The sequence below is a fragment of the Lytechinus variegatus genome, chromosome 11 (assembly GCF_018143015.1).
Source record: "Lytechinus variegatus isolate NC3 chromosome 11, Lvar_3.0, whole genome shotgun sequence".
Lineage (NCBI taxonomy): Eukaryota > Metazoa > Echinodermata > Echinoidea > Temnopleuroida > Toxopneustidae > Lytechinus > Lytechinus variegatus.
The window spans coordinates 8,301,544-8,321,420 of record NC_054750.1 but is presented as its reverse complement, the minus strand read 5'-3'; the positions used below and the strand labels follow the sequence as shown (position 1 = coordinate 8,321,420).

Here is a 19,877-nt window from a genome sequence, read left to right as displayed (position 1 = left end):
GATTGTTGTAATGGCTGTGTCATCAAAAATTGTTGCGATTTCTAATGCTGTGGCATCAATCATATATATAAGAATTGTAAGAGCAATTACATTCATTTATTTAGTTATTTCATTTCCTCTTTGAGGATATTCATAGCATAGAATGAGTAAGAATGTTACAGAAGGCTATATATTACAGCTTTGTTAGAGATGAGAAATCTTTGAGTACCCTTTGCTATTTCTGAATAGAGATTAGAGATTGCTACACAATAAGATTCCCTGCCTGCGCACAGTGAAAGGGACAATAGGATTAGCTTTTTGTTTTTTAATACAATTGTTAATTTCACTGAGGTCATTCAAGAATGTTTTAAAATTTGATTGCTCCAGAAAGAAGGAGAATGTTCTTAATGTAGACAATAAAACAAGCTTCCAAAAATCATGAATACTAGAAACTTCCCAAATAGTACAAATTTATATAGGCTGGCAGTTTCTTCAAGGGACATCATCATATCAGATCAGAACTACAGACTTTCACGCCAGACTTTATGTCAGAGCAGACTTTATTTCCACCTGGAATATTTATCTTCTGTGGAATTATTTGCTTGTCATCAATGAACTGTTTGCAGTTATTTTGAGAGAGGAATTCTCAGTTCTCATCGAGAACATCAACCCGTTTAATGAACGCTTTTCAACCAATGGATTGCTAAAATTGACTGTTAATCATCATCAACATCGTCTTCACGGACATTTCGACATTTCATCGTGCTTCAACATCAGTTTCATCATCGCCATCATTGTGAACTCTAATTTACGGAAACTTCACCAACCAACTTGGAGTTTTATTTGGACATAGGATCTCACTTAGGATTACATATCTGTCACTTCAAGAGATGTACATGTAAGAACAATATTTATTTGTGTTTTGTTAGTTACAATTGTTATATTTCCTGAATACAAAAAGGAAATCAAATTTAATCTTTTTTTCTTATTTGTTGCAGTATCGTAACAACATACATAACATCAAATGAAATAAAATAACAATAAGACCTACCTTGAGATGTCATCACTGATGTGGTCATTTCCACTGTGGTGTTTTCAGATGAGATTGTTGTAATGGCTGTGTCATCAAAAGTTGTTGCGATTTCTAATGCTGTGATATCAATCATATCAGCTGTATCTTCAGTTGTGTTAATTGCTAACATAGTGCTGCTAGCATCACCCGTGGTGGCTTCAGAAGTCATAGGATCTGTAGTTTCAAATTTCAAATTCACACAAACAAAACTTATGCCTCAATCGACAATTGCCAGATCAGGAATACAATGTATATTACACACTCGTTAACTTCTAATATTTTCAAAAAATGACCTCTCTGTCCTTTACCTAGTAACAAAACCTAGACAGATCTAGTCACTCACATAGCAAAGTTTTCAGAATAACCAATAAACACTTATCAAAAAGCCAATATATATATATATATATATATATATATATATATATATATTTACATATATATATATATTTCATTGGCTTTTTAATAAAATATAAAATATTATTGGCTTTTTTTATAAGTTTTTATCATATATATATGGTAAAAAGATTCCAAAAAGGCATCGACTCACAATCTGGAAGTCAAACTGTCAAACAATATATAAACCTCTTCATGTTTTATATCCTTTTGCTGCCCTCTGTTGTGCAGAACATGATTCTTATAACTTGGTCCATGTAACACTAATCCTTAAAATAAATGTATTTTTAATTTTGGTAAATCCACCCAGAAGTGTATGTTACTCTTTCATTTCATTACCTGATTATATGAATTCATGTTCCCCTAAAATGTGCTAAAATGGCAAAATAAAGCAAATAACAAATGGTGATTACACTGTAGCAGAGATTGATGAGTACAGGTAATCTTGATATGCCCATATTAAACTATTTTCAAGGAACTTATGATGGAATCTTGGAGTATTCTGTATACCGTCAGAACAAATTTTTAACATATAAAGCCTGTCTAAAACTTGGTAAGGATTCAATGTATTATATCAGAGTATGATGTAAGATGTCAATCTTGCAACAAAACCGTTCAAATTTTTTCACAAAAAATTTAAATTTGATAAGTGATATTTATAGCACCAGGGTGGGGGGGGGCTTATTTTTTTTCCTGTCAGATTTTCAGGGTGAAAGTAAACATTTCAACCCATTCTATCGCCCTGGTTGCCCGTTTTTCCCCCATTCCCACTTGAATCACCGCATTTATGAAATCCTATCGGCCGCTGGCTTCACAGGCCTATACTCTATTTGAAATAGAAATAAAATAAACAAATGAAATTAAATGAAAAAATCTAGAAATTACATTTTTTCACAATTCTTCTCTAGTCTGCCCCGCAGACTCTGAATGGCTCGTGAGGTGGGATCTTAGCGCGGAGCGTGTGCTGCTGGTTTGCTTTGCAAACCAGCCTTGAAGGGCGAGCGAAGCGAGCCGCTACTGTTGACCTAGTCTGCTATGCAGACTCCTTGAATCAGCTGTGGTACACACACTGCAGATGTGGTCTACATTTGTAAACTAATTCTTCTCAGCCATCAAACTCAAAGTTCAAGCAAGAATCAATTCAAACCATTACAGGTTAAAGAATGACAATCTTAAGCAAAGCCAATTCTACATGTGATATTTTAATTATCATGATTAAAATCATGACAATTTATGATCATTATCAAAGCCATGTCACCAAAACAGTTCAAAATATCAACAGCTTATTAATTACATCAGGAGCCTATCAAATGTTAATTGCACAGCTGCAGGTAGGTGTCAATTCTCTTTATCTTCAGTTTAATTTTCCCATATGTTCACAACCTGAACATTGAAAGCAATACTTCCTTCATGATGATAAAAAAAATGTTGCACATGAATATTTTCTTAACCATGATAGCAGGTTAAAGGGCAAGTCAACCCTATCAAATAACTTGATCTAAATGAATATAGAAAGAGAGAAAATATAATAAGCATAATGTTGCAAATTTTATCAAAAGCTGATATAAATAAGACATTTTATAGTTTTGCATGTTTTCATAAACACAACACTGACGATATGGAAATGAGATAGTCAATGATGTCACATAATCCGTACTTCTTTTGTATTTTTATACAAAATCAATGTACAATATTTTATCTTCGCAGATTTGACAAAATAACGAAAATCTTCATTTGGTCACAATTATAAGTTCAACTCTGGCAATTCCAAATATTCATGAAGAAATAAGTCATTGTTTAACTTTAATGTTTCATAATGATAAAATACAAAAGAAATACATGTAGGTAATGGTCGGCATCATCAGTTCCCTTGTATGCACACAGACCAGGTAGTGCATATAACTAATAATTTTTAATGTCACAACCAATTTTGATGAAATTTGCAGGATTTTAAAGCCTTATTTTATTTTTTTTCTCATTTCACCAAATTCTACTTTTTATTGGGGTGGACGTACCCTTTAATGATCATAATCATCATATAATTGATCAACAAACATGCAGTGGGCCAATGAATGAGAGATGTAATCGAACAAAAGCTACACCACACATGAAGGTTCCTTCTATTGACATAAAACTGAAAGAAGAACTAAAAGAAAATTATATCAAAGATCAAATATTCTATTTTCCCCAAAAACCTTAATTATATGTCTTTTTTTATGTTGATGTTATCATTACCCTGGTGTACTCAGATAAAATACTCAATACAATAATTTACTCCCTATTTCTTAGAAAAAAATATCACTGGCTAACCATGCAACCCCTTACCCTGATGCTTATGCATAATACCCCTTTCATGAACCAATCCTCCAATTAGCCGCCTAAGAGTAATGCGGATAATGCAATAAAAATTGCATTCACAAACCCCGAAAATAATCTGCATTATTTTACGAGCGCCCGTCCTGAAAAAGGCGGATAATCGTCATGACAACTGCACACACCCCCTCCGATGCAGTTGTGTTGGAAAAGGGTGACCTTGTGACCGCACCATGGCAATCATATCCGCATTACTTTGAAAATGCGTTCATAAAGTCGATATCTGGTCCCGATGCCGCTATTATGCGGATAATTGCAACATCAAAATAATGCGGATAACTCTGGTCCTCCTCCGATTTTACGACCAAATTATGCTGCTATTAGCCGCATAATTGGGTTTATGAAAGGGGTATAAGAAGCATAAATCTTTTGACCCTTATCCTTGAAAGGGAGAGGGGATAATCCACCAAATACATTTTCCTCTGACAATAAAAACTACATGTAGATCCTTGACAACGAATTTGGGAATTCCCCTCTTTCAGCCTTGTCAATTTGTGGAATGTTTCCCTGCTTTTTGACAAAGCCTGACCTTTAATTACACTCAATGCCTGACTGAGGAAAATCCCTATTTATGGTTATGGCCTGGTTCAAATGTTGGGAACCAGGCCAATAATACAGTTGACTTCAATGGGGCTAATTATGTATTCATAAAGTCATATCTTGGGGCCCCATGGACCGATTCCCACCAAATTTGGGTTGTGGGTTTTTTTCCATCATGCTCTACCAAAATATGGTATCAAAAACACTGATATGCAACAGGTGAAAATTTATGACATCACACTTCGCTACTCTACAAACCTCAAATCCATGTCCTTATCTAAAAGCTACTTGGTCTGTACACTTCAAATGGAACAGGAGCTGAAAATTTCAATTGGACCCTGTTCTAACTACACTCTCTAATACTAGGTAACTGGAAACCTGTCCATGAAACGGGTTTGGTAGTGTTCACAGCTCATCATCAAAAAATGATATTCAAAACCACTTCACGTAAGACAGTCTTGTTGCTTTGGGAACCCTCTCAGTGGGGTCACACACAATTCGGGCAAAATTCGAAATTCAACATTCTACAAACAGTGTGAGGAGTATTGTGCTCAAAATGTGTGGAGAACGGTTGTGTCCTCACTTACCTTCGAACTAGTTGAACGAGGCAAAGTGATCGTGAAAACTACGGTACATCGCAAGGTGGTTTTCCGAACCGGTTTGGAAGATCGCTCCCATGATCACTTTGACCTTTCTCATTACACATCAAACTATTTCTACTATACTAGTTTCCAATAAACTGGTTTTAGGACGGTAAAGAGAATGAGGTCTTAAATTCAGCCACACACTTCTAATTTATGGTCAAGTCCTCTTTGTTTTGTTCTTGTGTACATTCTTCCTATTCTCTTCTCCATGTGTTACTCCTTGTTCTGATTTTTTTTAAGTTGTCTTGTTTCCACATGCAAAATGACAACAGTGATTCTCTGAAGAGCAGAAAGGGGGCTTCATTATGTACTTCCCCCAGATACGTGTATCAATAAATGTTCTTGATTTTTTTCTCTTTTCTTCCAAGTATTATTTATCCATATTTTCGCTACTTTAATGCCATTCTGATTTGATAACCAATAAACACAGATATAAGACGATAGGGATAGTTCGTGTGGAAAGGAATCATCTAAAAATATAGGGGTAATAAGCAGATATTAAAGCCGACATCAGCCTCTAATGGAATATCCGTCTCTACGGTCCCTTCATTTCAAATGCAGATTAGGAGTAATTAATTATATACAACACAAATCTAGTGACGGCTTGATTAAATGTGTATGCATGTGTCATGGGCTATTAGTATTGACCAACTTCATCAATCTGTAAAATGTAAATCATTTGCTTCAATGTGTAGACATGTTGAAATGACCACATAGGCAAGTGTGACTTTGATGGAGAGAACAAAATATTGGGAGAACACAAATAATTTGGGTAACTTCTGAAGGTGCAGTCATAAATTGATCAATGCAGAGGTTTCAAACTAATTTTAACCAGAAGGCCTAAAAGATCATTTGAATTTGACAAACGATAATTAGATCGGTTATGAAAAATACAAAGATATTGATAATGAAGAGACACTATTTCTTGATATATTGAATTTCTATATACTCTTCATTTACCTATATATAACAAGGGTCACATATAAATTAGCACAAGGGCAAGGGAAAACTCACTCAAGTTCAAAATGTGAATTAAAGGTCAAGTCCACCCTAGAAAAATGTTGATTTGAATAAAAAGAGAAAAATCAAACTAGCATAAGGGGGAAAACTTTCATTAAATTTGGATCTAAAATAAAGTTTCACTTATTTTTCACAAAACAGTGATATGCACATCTCAGTATCATGCAAATGAGTCAGTCGATGATGTCCATCACTCACTATTTCTTGTTTTTTATTGTTTGAATTATACAATATTTCATTTTTACAGATTTGACAATAGGGACCAACTTGACTGAACCATATAATATTAAACAATGCTAATTCCACATGTTCAGGGAGGAATTAATCATTGTTTCACTTGACAATTAGGAGAAAATTAGAACATTTCACACTTCATATAATAAAATATAAAAGAAATAGTGAGTGGATGACATCATCAATGTCTTCATTTGCATACCAACCAGGATGTGCATATAACTATTTTGTGAAATTAAACGAAACTTTAAAATGACATAACTTTCTTATTTTACATACGATTTTGATGAAATTTTCAGTGTTATTTTTGTTGGATCTTTCTCTTTTTATTGAAATCAACTTTTTGTTGGGGTGACTTGTCCTTTAAGTTCCTGAAATCAAATCTTTAATAAAAAACTTTTACTGAAAGATTACACTGTGTGTAGAATGTCTACAGTGCGGTGTCAAATTTCATGGCCTCTTGAACTTAAGCCTGGAGAAGATGCCCGGCAAAAAAGTAAAAAACTAAACAAAAAAATATTATGCTGGCTCTTCTGGAAACAACTTTCAGATGTTTTGGGCTGACTTTTCAGGCAAAATATCCGGCTACAGCAAGAAATAAGCCAAATATTATCTGACCAGGCTAATTGGATCAGCAAATTTATTGGCTAGAAGCATTAACTTTGTTCTGATGAAGATAGTCTTCAAGAACTGTCAGAGCAAGAAAATCAAAAAAAAGAAATGACTTTATGATTATATAGCCACTTACTTCTCCTTCTCAAAGAGGTCATCCAGAATTGTCTCTTCTTTTCTCCCTTCTTTAGAATGCAATTCATTTATATCAGGAAATTTATCAAGTGAATGGCAGGATGATAATCAGGGACTTTGGATCGGACAAACAATTAAAATGAAGGAGCTGAGAAGCGACGATATTGCTTCCCGTACCCGCCTCTTCAATTCAAGTCATTTATTACATTTGTCACTCCAGAAATACACACGAGAAGAATTCAATTAGCGATTTTGTTGTCTCTGTAACTGACTCTCTCTCTCTCTTCCTTCCCATCTCACTCATGCCCTTCTCATCGAGGCAGTGAGTTCTTCCCCATTTTCCTGGCAAAGTTCATCGCTTAACCTGTTGTCTGCTGAATCCTGTAAAGCCCATGTGCTTTGAACAGACATAATCAGGTTCCAGCAGGCAATGGATTAACTTTACAAGCAAGCATTCTTTAAAGATAAATTCCAGTTTTGGTAACGATCTAAAATGACTTTTTACAGAATCTAATATAATGACCACCCAAGTGTCTGTTTGTATGAATAAAAAATTTGTGCCAATGGATTCTCGAAGAAATTGTGTAATTGCTAAGAAATAAGCAGGGTAAGCGCGGATTCGGTCACTTCCGTCGGGTCTTTATTCCAGCAATAATAATACACTGTCCCATGTGTGTCTATCTGTGTTGGCGATCTTCAGTGTGATCGTATTTCAGCTTAGATATTAGGATTTCACAAAGTTCATTTTATGAAACTGTACCAGATCTAGATCCACCATGATATAGTCATACTTAACCTTGGTTTTACAGACTTTCTCACGAAATTAGTGTTTTACTGCAACTACTATCATTTAGCTTTATGTTTTTTCTGAATTTTCTGATTACAAGGAGGCATGGGGTTGATCTGACTTTCAACATCATTAAAGATAAATTACAGTTTTGGTAATGATTTTTTACAGAATCTCATATAACGACCACCTATTGAGTGTCTGTTGTATGAATAAAAAGTATATGCCAAAGGATTCTGGAAGAAATTGAGTTATTGCTGAGAAAGAAGCAAAATAAGCGCAGATTCGGTCACTTCTGTTGAATCTTTATTCCAGCAATAATAATACACTGTCCCACGTGTGCCTATCTGTGTTGGTGATCTTCAGGGTGATCGTATTTCAGCTTAGATTTTATGATTTCACAAAGTTCAGTTTATGTAACTGTACCAGATCTAGATCCTTGATGATATACTGACAATTATTAAAGCCTTGTTTTACAGACTTTCTCATGAAATCAGTGTTTGCTGCAACTACTGGCATTTCTCTTTAAGAGTGAAGTTCACTGCTAAAGTTACGAGTGGAACTTTTCATCTGTTCCTTTCACACTGCGCCATTTCACCATCTCTCCCTCTCTCTATATCTCTACATTACAGAAGCTTTAAAGAGCCATCGCCTTGTGAGGATGGCGAGATACATTGTTTTGCCAAGTCAAAAGTTGTATGTCCAGTTGTCAACATGGCAAGATTCTTTATCTCGCCATTTTTGATGCATTTAACGTAAATGGTGAGATTCAGCATGCATGTGCAAAATCAGTTGGAACGAAATAAAGGCTGGCTAAAGATCAACATCCACATGTGTGCATGCTGTGGATAATCTGTCAAGTTGGCGAGATGACATATCTCACCATGACAACACAACAAATTTGTGTACATGTCATCTTGCCATGTTGACTATAACATTATTCTGTCGACTTGGCGGGAAAAATTATTTTGCCTTCTCAACAAGTACTTTAAAACTTCCGTAGTTCATCTACTGAGGTCTACACCTCTCCCTCTCTCCCTCCCATGCTTTCTTCCCCCCCCCTCTCTCTCTACCACTTTAAACTTAACCCTTGATAAATCAAAGTGGATGCCCAGGGTCTCATTTGTTAATTAAACAAGGGAGAAAAGTGGAGTCCTATCTCCCTGGTTTTATGGAAGGTTGGCTAATGATTCCATCCTGTATTTTACCTCATCTGTACTTAAGTAGACCACTCAACACTATTCAAGCGGACATAATTGCGTATGAAGCAACGCTTTTTACAACTTTGCATGTTTCTGACTGACGAATGAAAAACACAATTCAAAAGAATAACAGATTGAAACATAACAGTATTAAAGAAAGATTACATAATAACATTGATAGATAAGAAGTTATTAAATTGAGTAAATATTTTTTTCCAATCCATCTGCATACATTTCTTATTTGACCTTAAACGCTGATCATGAATAACTGGATGTTCCAGAATACTGCAATTACGGTGACAAAAGAAAGTGTCAGAGGTTATTGTCTGCCTTTAACAACAGGTGAGACAAAAATCATGCATGAGATTTCATGATTCCATTTGTGTATTTTGTGGTGAATTTCAATATCTGAAATAATTCCAGTGTGAACACTCCAATAATAGGTCCATGCTCCAATCAAGGTCTCTGCCTAAACTATCACCCCCCCCCCTGTTCAAACATGTGACCTGCCACCCCAAAACCAACAGTAATACCCCTTTCATAAACCCAATTATGCGGCTAATAGCAGCATAATTTGGTCGTAAAATCAGAGGACCAGAGTTATCCGCATTATAGCAGCATCGGGACCAGATTTTGACTTTATGAACGCATTTTGAAAGTAATGCGGATAATTGCCATGGAGCGGTCACAAGGTCACCCTTTTCCAACACAAAAAAAAAATGGTGCGTATTATTTTCGGAGTTTATGAACGCGATTTTTATTGAATTATCCGCATTACTCTTAGGCGGCTAATTGGAGGATAGGTTTATGAAAGGGGTATAAGTCGACCGAAATGAATATTGAGATTTTTATTGAGCTTGAAAATTCATTTCCTAAGCTTTAAAATCATATATTATATGTTAAAATTGCCCAACAATAACCATTACAAGTATTTGATTGAATGCAGAGGAATTTCAGCTAGATCTTTACAGAAATTTCTGTAAAGATCTAGCTGAAATTCCTCTGTCAAAAAATAAGGAGAAAACATGGATTAAGGTTTCGGGTTCATTCAAGCATGAGATGTGCATACTGTGTAATCTCTGTGAGACTAAATTCTAAGCAGTCCTAAATAATGGTGTAATGAAACTCTTGTATCTTTTCTTTTATACAACTTTACGACTTCATATTTGATAAGCTATTTTTGTAATTTTTGGTTACAGAAGAAACTTATTTCTAAAAGACATTTAGTTCAAAGCACAGTTGTGCTTGATCAACATTTTATTTTTTAAATATAACATCTTTACTTTACAAGTGTTTCAATTTGTGATGGAGGCCCGATTGCTCACTCGGTATAGCATAATCTTGGATTCAGGTGATCTGTGTTCGATTCCCATTTGGTGCGCTAGTGCCCTATGGTAAGGCTTTAATCCTCATTACCAGATCCTTCGGAGAGGACCTCATGCCAATGGTCCTCTGGTTGCTCGCTTGCCAGCATTCTACAGCAATCAGGTAAAAATCTCCACAATTCACCAAATTTGAACAGCAATGTTCAATTTCCACATTCTATGGTTTAAATCATAGCTGACTTACACATTCTAAACTTTTGTCTAAATTTTCGAACCATCCCAGAATAGTTCATCATTCATGTAGTATACCTGGCTGTGTTACAAGATGTTTCATTTTGGTTTAAATGTCCAAAAATTTAGCAAACAAACTCATTTTGATTCCATTTAGATGATTTCATGACTTTCATGTCTCTGCAACTTTCTTTAAATCTTATTTCGTGCAAAATTTCAAAATATTCTGGTTGGTGAGTAAATGTCTCCAGCCCAATTCCTGAAACCTTCTTTCATACCTCATGTTCCATTCCCTTATAAAACCCCTTATGAATTCAGCCCCAAATATTCTGGATCGAATGAGGCACAGCAATAAAAGTCATGTCCATGATTTCAGAAATAGTCCATATTAGTTTTTAATAGTGCAACAAGGAAACGGATCAGCCAATTATCATCGTGCAAAGTCCCTGCAGTTCCTGCATATGGGGAAACAACACCTTTTGACTGCAGAATAAGTGCATTAATTATCATCGGCATACTTAAAAACAAGATTGGGTGCAGATCGAATGCGGCTTGGGTAATTAGGCGTATAATGCTCAGCAAAAACAGATACTGTATTTACCTCAATGTGCAATTAACATTTACAACAATTACAGTTTTGTGAGAACTGTGCTGATGAGGGAAATGCGAAACATATGTCCATTTTGTCAGGTTTCATTATTCTAAAAGGAAGTGAGAATCACCAAGGAGATAAGGAAGCATGACGAAAATGTTGCTCAGAGTTCGAACACCATGAACACCATAATGTTCTTTGGTGATATGAAATTAGTTTCGATTTCTGTGAAACTAAATTTCACATTTTCTTCCTGTTTTTGCATTACTTGACTGTTTCCTGTACTGCATACAGAATGGGGGCTGAGAGAGGTCAGGTGTTAACCCTAGCAAGTCCCGGGGGGGGGGGGAGCAGGTGGCTGTTTTTGCCCCCCCCCATCAACATTTTTCACAATGAATCGATAATATGAAAATATTGGGCTGTGACGTTTCTTTACCTATTTTCCTTAAGTCTCGCTAAACTATTAAGACCAAATTCGCAACACGGGGGTGCATGGTTCTGAAGTTACATAAGATTTTGTAAGTGAATGTCAGACCCAAAATTGCTCAAAAACATGATTTCATGTACAAATCCATTGCAAATTCTGAATGTAGCCAAAATTTATAAATGTGTCTTTTTATTTTTACTGATTAAAAGCAATAGATGACTGAAATAGTGTTGCTGATGAAAAAAATAAGAAAAAAATCAAAGAATACATATTGTCCTCATATAGGTTAAGTCTCGGATGACATATATTTTTATTGCCATTTGCTTTCACACTGCAAATATCCCAATAGAGACATTGGAAAGTTCTTGTAATAATCAAAAGTACTTATTAATATTTGCATGGGTTTCCCGTATGGGGCAGGTGTGAATATTCTTTCTGTGAACAGGGCCATGTGCAGAAATTTTTAGCTAAAGTGGCAGGACACATAAACTTTTTCGAAAAAAACTTTCGAGTGAGGGAGTGGAGCGACAAGCTCATCATTAGGGCATTTATGCATTTTGTATGAAGGATTTTGTGCATATTTTTGGTGAATTTTGTGAAAATTTTAGGTAAAAAATGTTTTCAAAAATTGGGAGGGGGGGGCAACTACCCCTGAGAATGGCCATGACTGTGAACCTAATCTAAATTAATTGTGTCTTTAAAGTCTACAATACATTTTAGCTTAAATCTTATCAAATTATATAGAGTCAACCACTTGGAGATGCATATTGGGCCTAGCGAGTGAGCTTAATATGGGCCAAGTTTTATCAAAATTATCTAAAATATTTTTTGTCATTAATGTGAAGTCTGAAGGCCAAATTTTACTCACTCTATAGGTGGTTTCAGACCACCTCGAAGTTCGTCAGTTCCAGGTATTCTCTGATCGGGAAATTTACCCCAATCAGAAAATACCAGGTAATTTGGTAATGTGAAAGCAAACTACGTGTAATTTCCCCGAAAGAAAATACCCGCTAAATAGTAGGTACTTGGCAAAATTACGAGAACTTTCGCGGGGATTTTTCCAAGGTCGCAGGTATTTTGGCAATGTGAAAGCAAAATTACGGGAACTTTTAGCCCAGCGTGGCGCCGTGGGTGGCTGCTGGGCTAGTGAGTTTGAATCTCGCGCCTTGCCTGCTTATCTGACCATACTGCGCATGCTCGTAACTTCAGGAACTTATTCGGAAGGGTATGTTCCAGGGCGGTGTGAATGCAGGAATAATTAATGGGTATTTTTCAGCCTAAAAAAGATTATGTAATTTAACGGGGATTCTTGTGATCGAGGCGGTTTGAAACCACCTTATGATGAGTCAACTGATTTCTTGGAGCAACACATTGAAACACTTATATGTCTAAAATATATATTTATATAATAGACCCTCCCCCCCCCCCATCTACCCAAATCCATGATCAAAGGGTTCAGGCCAGGCGAGAGGGACAAATACGTATAGTAGTTGGAACAGAGATGGAAAGACATGGTCATCATTTTTTGCTCTCACTTATTCATATTAAAAAATCAGAAAAATGAGCAATAAAATATACTGTGAAGGGCCGTCTGCACCATCCCGAGTTTTCAAATTAGCGCGCTATTTCTGATCCGGCAAATTATTCCGATCTGAAAAATCTCGAGATAGTTTGTAATGCAGACGCAATTATCGCGCTAGTTCGTAGGATTAATCTCGAGATTGCAATCCCAAGTCAACTCGGGTTTATTTGCAAAATAGCGCGCTATTTATGAATTATCGCGCTAATTCGTAGGTGCAGACGCACTCGGGTTTGGACTCGGGTTAATTTATTCATGACCTTCAGTCCATAATGCAATTCGCGTTCCATTTCCGCCTTGGTAAAAACATAAACAGCGATTATACCGAACGCATGCGAAAGTCAACTTTATCATAGCGTTCATCAATTCCCCAAACGATGGTGTCAAGCCCCCTGTGAATGGATTTTGGGAGAGACCAGACCGATGGGAGAGGCGCTCATTATCGACGATGGTCATAGTCAATAACAATACTGACAGCATTGTCGTCTTATTCCTTTGCAAAATGTGAGCAAATAGCATTTCTTTCCTCCCCTCTCTCTCTCTCCCCCTCTGTCGTTGCCTCGGAGTCCGCCATCATATTAAACGAAGAATACTTCACTCGCTTATAATTATAGCGCGGCTGAGCTGAGAGGATTGTTGCATAACAACGGTCGAATTCGGCGAAAGAGTACATGTACTTGATTGCATATCGCGGGAAGTTATTCAAAAGCGCGGGCCGTTGAAACTCGTAGATCAAAAGTGCGCATGCTCGGAATATCGGGCTTGTTGCCTCGCTCGAGCAAGAATCGCTCTTCGTGCGATGGTGGAGACGGGGTTTCTTGAATCTCGAGATTAATCGCGAAGAGGGCTTATCGGGCTAAAATCTCGAGATTGAGCACACTCGGGATGGTGCAGCACCGCCTTGAGATACAGTATAGACAGCCATCAGAGACATTACGTCAAACTTCACTTTGAAACAATACCGCAGTTCAGATTGCGAACTGCGGTGTTGTACCCCATTTTCCATTTGGATCTTCTAGAAATCATTTCCAAGCCCTTATGGTAGGGTCCATGCCCTTATCAACCGCGCTTGGCCAAGTAATCCAGGGGTAATCCCCGCTGTCTCAATTTCACCCCCACAGGCCAGTATATCAGCTTTGAGCAAAGGACGAAAAGATAAACAACAGCTGCGCTATTACGTAAGACTTCTCTGCCTGTAGTAGGACCTTCGGAATGAAATTATTGTATTCCATATTTAATCACGTTTTCAAAGGCATATTGTATTCAGTAACCCAATGTTAGTTCATTTTCGATTTCGAACGAAGAAAATCGACCTCGGAATAAGAAAAGTAAGCGAATAAAAATGACGGCATGCTTACAGGGACCGCAATCAGCGCTGCGCATGCATCCCATTATGTGTGGCCCCGTGCTGTGACTGTATATGCCGGGCTGTTGTTTTATCTTCGGACCAACGTCAAGAAACAGGTGTTTTGATACTTAAATTGCTTTCTCGAGGCAGTTATGGCTGGAGAAGAGAATTGATGAGAAGGGGAACTGGGGTATAGTGTTCTCAAATGGGAGTTTTTCGTCATGGATAAGCCTACCGTAATTCAATAAAGTTTAATGTTTCTGTTCTTTCTTCGGCTTCTCAAGAGGCAGGTTTCCAAAGTCACTTTTTTTTCTTTGTGATCCTCAAAAGGAAGGAAATTGGCCTGAATTTCAAGTAGGCCTAAAAAGGAAATGTGCTTTAGCAGGTGCTCCCAAAATGACACATGAATCTCCCCCCCCCCCCAAAAAAAAAAAACCTACAGGGAAAACACCAATGTAAAGGTCACGTAAAAACAAAAGGGCACAGCTAGAGCTTGATCCTCAACCAAGCTCTCTTCCAGTTTTGTCTGGAAAGTCCATTTCTGGAGGTGGAGACCTGTAGGTTGAGTATTACTGGGGTATATACATTCTTATAATAAAATTTGCCAATAATAGAGCCCTGAGATGTCCTTGCATCAGCAAATTATCCCAATTCCCAAATAAAATAATCTTGCGTCCATTCATAATAAAGATGATATTACTTTAGCCTGATTTTAGACTGTGGGGGGGACTCAAATTATATTTTGATGGAAGTCAGCCTCACAAAAACTTGTCTACAGAACGGGATCGCAGTATCAGCATGTAGGTACAAGTGCAGGTATCATAATTGTGTAAATCCAAAGCTTGCCTTCAAACCTAATACCCCTTTCATAAACCCAATTACTATGAATTAGGCGGCTAATAGCAGCATAATTTGGTCGTAAAATTGGAGGACAAGAGTTATCCGCATTACTCTGATGCTGCTATTATCCGCATAATAGCGGCATCAGGATAAGATTTTGAGTTTATGAACGCATTTCCAAATAATGCGGATAATTGCCATGGTGCGGTCACAAGGTCACCCTTTTCCAACACAACCGCATCGGAGGGGGCGTGTCCAGTTGTCATGGCGATTATTCGCCTTTTTCAGGACGGGCGCTCGTAAAAATAATGCGGCTTATTTTCGGAGTTTATGAACGCAATTTTTATTGAATTATCCGCATTACTCTTAGGCGGCTAATTGGAGGATAGGTTTATGAATAAAGCCCAGGTTTTCTCCTTATTCTTTGAGGCCTCTGGTTTATTGCTTATCAATTTTGGAAACCTAAGACCTTGATCATATGGGGGGGGGCACTCGACTACAAAAGTACAAGACTAACACAAACCTCTAACTGTTACCTTCTGGATTCACAACCACAAAACGTTTTCCATAAACTCCTATGTTAAAGTGACACTTCAAAAAAAAATCATAAAAATAAGGAGGAATTAGAGGGTCAAATGTTTTCTACCAGTGGATAGGAGACAGTCTGGAGATATTTGATTTTCCATATTTGACCAAAGAAGGGTACTTTGACTGGCTCATTTTAAAAATAAATTGGCATTTATGAAGATATCTCCTGATGATCAAATTCATCACCTGAAACAGTAAAATAGCCCATTTCTATCGCCAGTCAAAATAGTTCAAAAGTCGTTGATATATCGTTTGGGAAAAGGAAGTTCAGTAGGTACCATACCTAGAATCAGTGTTATGGGCAATGGCCAATCAGATTCATACACTTCTGTCACTCAGCTATATCAAATTAAAAATTTGAGAATGGGTATTGGCTTGAACGAATACCTTCTGCCTTCCTGTTGTTTGTAAATAGGATCGTGCGACCTTCTGTATGCAAGTAACTGCCAGGGACATTGATTTGGGATGCGAATTCAGACCACTTTTCTCCCTGAGAAGGGTTTGCACAAAAACTAGGTCACTTCTACCAAATAGCAAGTAGTTTTCCAACTTATTAAGGTGTCAGGAGAATCACAAGGTGGTGCTGCACCAGCCTGAGTTTGCTCAATCTCGAGATTTTAGCCCAATCAGCCCTCTTTGCAATTAATCTCAAGATTCAACAAACCCCATCTCCACCAGCGCAAGAAGAGCAATTGTGCTTGGGCGAGGCATCGATGCACTAATGGTGTGACACCATGAGTAAATAATCCTGAGTCGAATCTCGTGTGCGTCTGCATCTGTGAATTAGCGGGATTATTCGTAATAGCGGGCTATTTTGCAAATAATCCTGAGTTGGCTTAGCCTTAGGATCGCAATCTCGAGATAAATCCAGCAAACTATCGAAAGATGATTGCATCTCCATTACACATAATCTCGAGATTGTTCAGATCGAGATAATTTGCCAGATCGGAAATAGCACGATTATTTGAAAACTTGGGCTGGTGCAGACAGCACTACTCACTCAAGATTTAGGACTCGATGATTTACTAACAGTAACAAATCATTACACCCTATCAAGCAATGATGCAGCTCCCTCAACCCAAGGTGATATTTATGCTCCATTGAGAATTCCCACTTTGGGGTTGATGGAGATGGGGGTTTCCTCCCTTCCTAGAATCTCTAGATTGGGCCAAAATTAAAGGGATACAAAAGTGGTGGTAATGGACAATAAATCCAGCTGAAAGTACTATCTATTTCTCTGCATGCATAAAGAGATGTGTGTGTGACATTCTTTCCATGAATCCTTGCATATTTAAGTTTTTGTCTTAGAAGAAAGCAATATAGCGGTCCAACTTGTGCGATAGGCTCGGCTGCATTTCTTACCAATAAATTTGGTGTAAAATGGCACAACATGTATGTTATCCGTGCTCATGGGCTCAAACAGACAAAGCTGTTGTCAGGGGACAAAATTAGTTTTGACATTTCAGCCATTTCTGAATTAAAAATTACTTTAAAAATAATGATGGTAAACATATTCTAATTTAGAATTTGAATTGTGAGTGGGTGCTGCTATCGGCTCCCTACCAGAATAATTGTTTTTGAAATAAGTGAAACTTTACATCCAACTTGGATGAACATTTCATTCATTTGAATTTTATTTTTCTTTAAAATTAACTTTCGTTGGAGAAGACTTGATTTGTGATGAGGGCACCCCTACCCCCCCCCCCCCCCCCCTCTCCCATCTGCAAGAACCGATATTTGACACTTCAACCAACAGGTCTAGAGTGGAGACTAGACACCAAGGACTCTGTCTCAAATGTTAAGAGTCAGTCACAGTACATAGTGAATCTAGTCCCCCCACTTCAAACTCTGCATTATGCGCTATGAAGTGGCGAAAATCATTAAGGGCCTGTCCCTGCACACTACCCCCCCCCCCCCCCCACCCCCTCCTCCTCCCTTTCCCAATCTATCTCCACAGTATCTCTCAAACCCCATCACACAAATGAGGAACTTACATTATGACAAACCATACTTAGCCTATAATAATAATAATAATAACGTTTTATTTACCCAGGGTAGCCACTTCAGTTAGTAAACTGCTCTACCAGCGGGCCCTGCTTAACATAACATGTTCTTATCATCCTTCTCCAATCTAAATGCTGAGCGCCTAGCAAGAAGGCAGAAGGTCCCATTTTTGTAAGTCTTTGGTATGACTCCGCCGAGGATCGAACCCACGACCTCCCGTTCATGAGGCAGACGCTCTACTGCTGAGCCACAATGCCAGGTGACAACATGCTCTTTCCATGCGGAAATGACGATTTGGTTGCTATCAATTGAAGTCATAAAGGAGGGATCTGTCATAAATGATTCTCCGTTCATTGTCTGCGTACCCCCTTAGAAATATAGAACAGACATTCATCTAAAAATAGACTTAGAGTTGGCATTAAATGCTTGACGGTAGACCAATAAAGTTTTGCTTATTGTTTTTGGTCGGGTTGCATATAAAAAAAAGAAAAACTAGTCAGACCACCTCAATTTCACATTCGTAACATAATTGACAACCTTCTTTTTCCCAGAAAGAGTTCTAATCAGGAACAAGGAAGCTAGCCCATCAATGTTTTATTGAAGATAAAGGGCATATCGAATTATTTTTCCAGATTTGTCTTAAAAGTAATCTAATATTATTCAAATTTTTCTTTTCAACTCTTGTCTACTAACTGAAGCTTCGGTAAAGGTTAAGATTGTGAATCATTTTGAACTATTATCCTAACATTGCAACTCCAAGGGGGAGTTGTGAGAAAATATTTGCAATCAATTGCAAACTTATGATGCTCATTTTCAAATGATATATCAATTGTAATTATAACAAAGTGATGGTTACTTCTCGTTTCAAAGATTAGACCAGGGTCCCATCTTGAAAAGAGTTACGATTGATCCAATCAACCTCAACTATATGGAAATCCATCAATGTCATAATTTTTCTTCAGGAAATTTGCACAATTTCCTTTGAAAGCAAAGAAAAGCACACTGAATTTAAATAAAACTATGAATGTATGACTTCACATCATATTTCTATTAAACAAGCATTTTAGATGTTGACTTTGCTGGCTTTCTATAGTTGCGGTTGATTGGATCAACTGTAACTCTTTGTAAGACGGGACCCAGCAATAAAGTGCAAATTTGCAAGAAATTCCAGACTTGTGATTAAGATCCCACTTGCAACTGCTTGCTTGTTTCTTGCAATGCACCATTAGTAAGACAGATGTGCAGTGACCATTATCATCTTTCAATGATAAGTTATAACATAGACTGACCACCCTCTCTCATGTTTTCTAGCTTTTAAAATAAAGATCCTCTTAACACTAATGTCTCTCAAATTTTTGTGATTAACTGACAATGCGATAGCGAAAGAGAGAGAAAAGGCGGTCTATGCAGGATAAATCGCTGTTCAGCAAGTAAAAGGGAATATTGCTGATATTACAATTTTTTCTGTTTCTTCACATTTCAAATTGCCCCCCAAGTGACAATTTTGAAAAAGGGAAGGACAATATTGTATGTGCCCTTATTCAATCCAGAAATGTAAAATTTCAGAGCGGGACTCACCTGCCAAGCTCCATGTCAAGAGAGCAAACAAGAGGAAAATAGACAGAGGAGGGGTTGCCATTTTGAGGATGCTGCTGATGTCAAGACGAAAGATTCAAGGACTAGCCTCCTCCCAAGATGGTCTTCAAGTACTCTGCTAACATGCACTCTCCCCTAACTTAATGGCTTCTGTTGAAAACAAAATAAAGCATGAAAAAAAAATCATCAAGCAATTTTCTGTTTACTGTAAAGAGAATTACATCACATTTTGATGCATGTTAAAATGCTGCCCATGTTAAAATAAAGCGATCTAAGACAAGCATCCTGGTGTTCAAATAATGAGCTACTATGTTATTCTTACATGCACCTGCTGGGAATTGAAAATTCATCCAAAC

The 19,877-nt window shown here is 37.3% G+C and overlaps 1 protein-coding gene across 1 annotated transcript in view; it reads right to left on the bottom strand.

The window, feature by feature from the left end:
• LOC121424307 overlaps positions 1 to 19,659 on the bottom strand; it is a 42,620-nt gene extending 22,961 nt beyond the window's left edge. The window contains exons 1-2 of the mRNA XM_041619940.1: positions 19,504 to 19,659; positions 1,031 to 1,225 (exon numbers count right to left, since the gene is read on the bottom strand). Of these exons, the coding sequence (XP_041475874.1) occupies positions 1,031 to 1,225; positions 19,504 to 19,564 (256 nt within the window). The 5' untranslated portion in view covers positions 19,565 to 19,659. The remainder of the gene's footprint in view (positions 1 to 1,030; positions 1,226 to 19,503) is intronic.
• Positions 19,660 to 19,877: the final 218 nt, after the last annotated feature.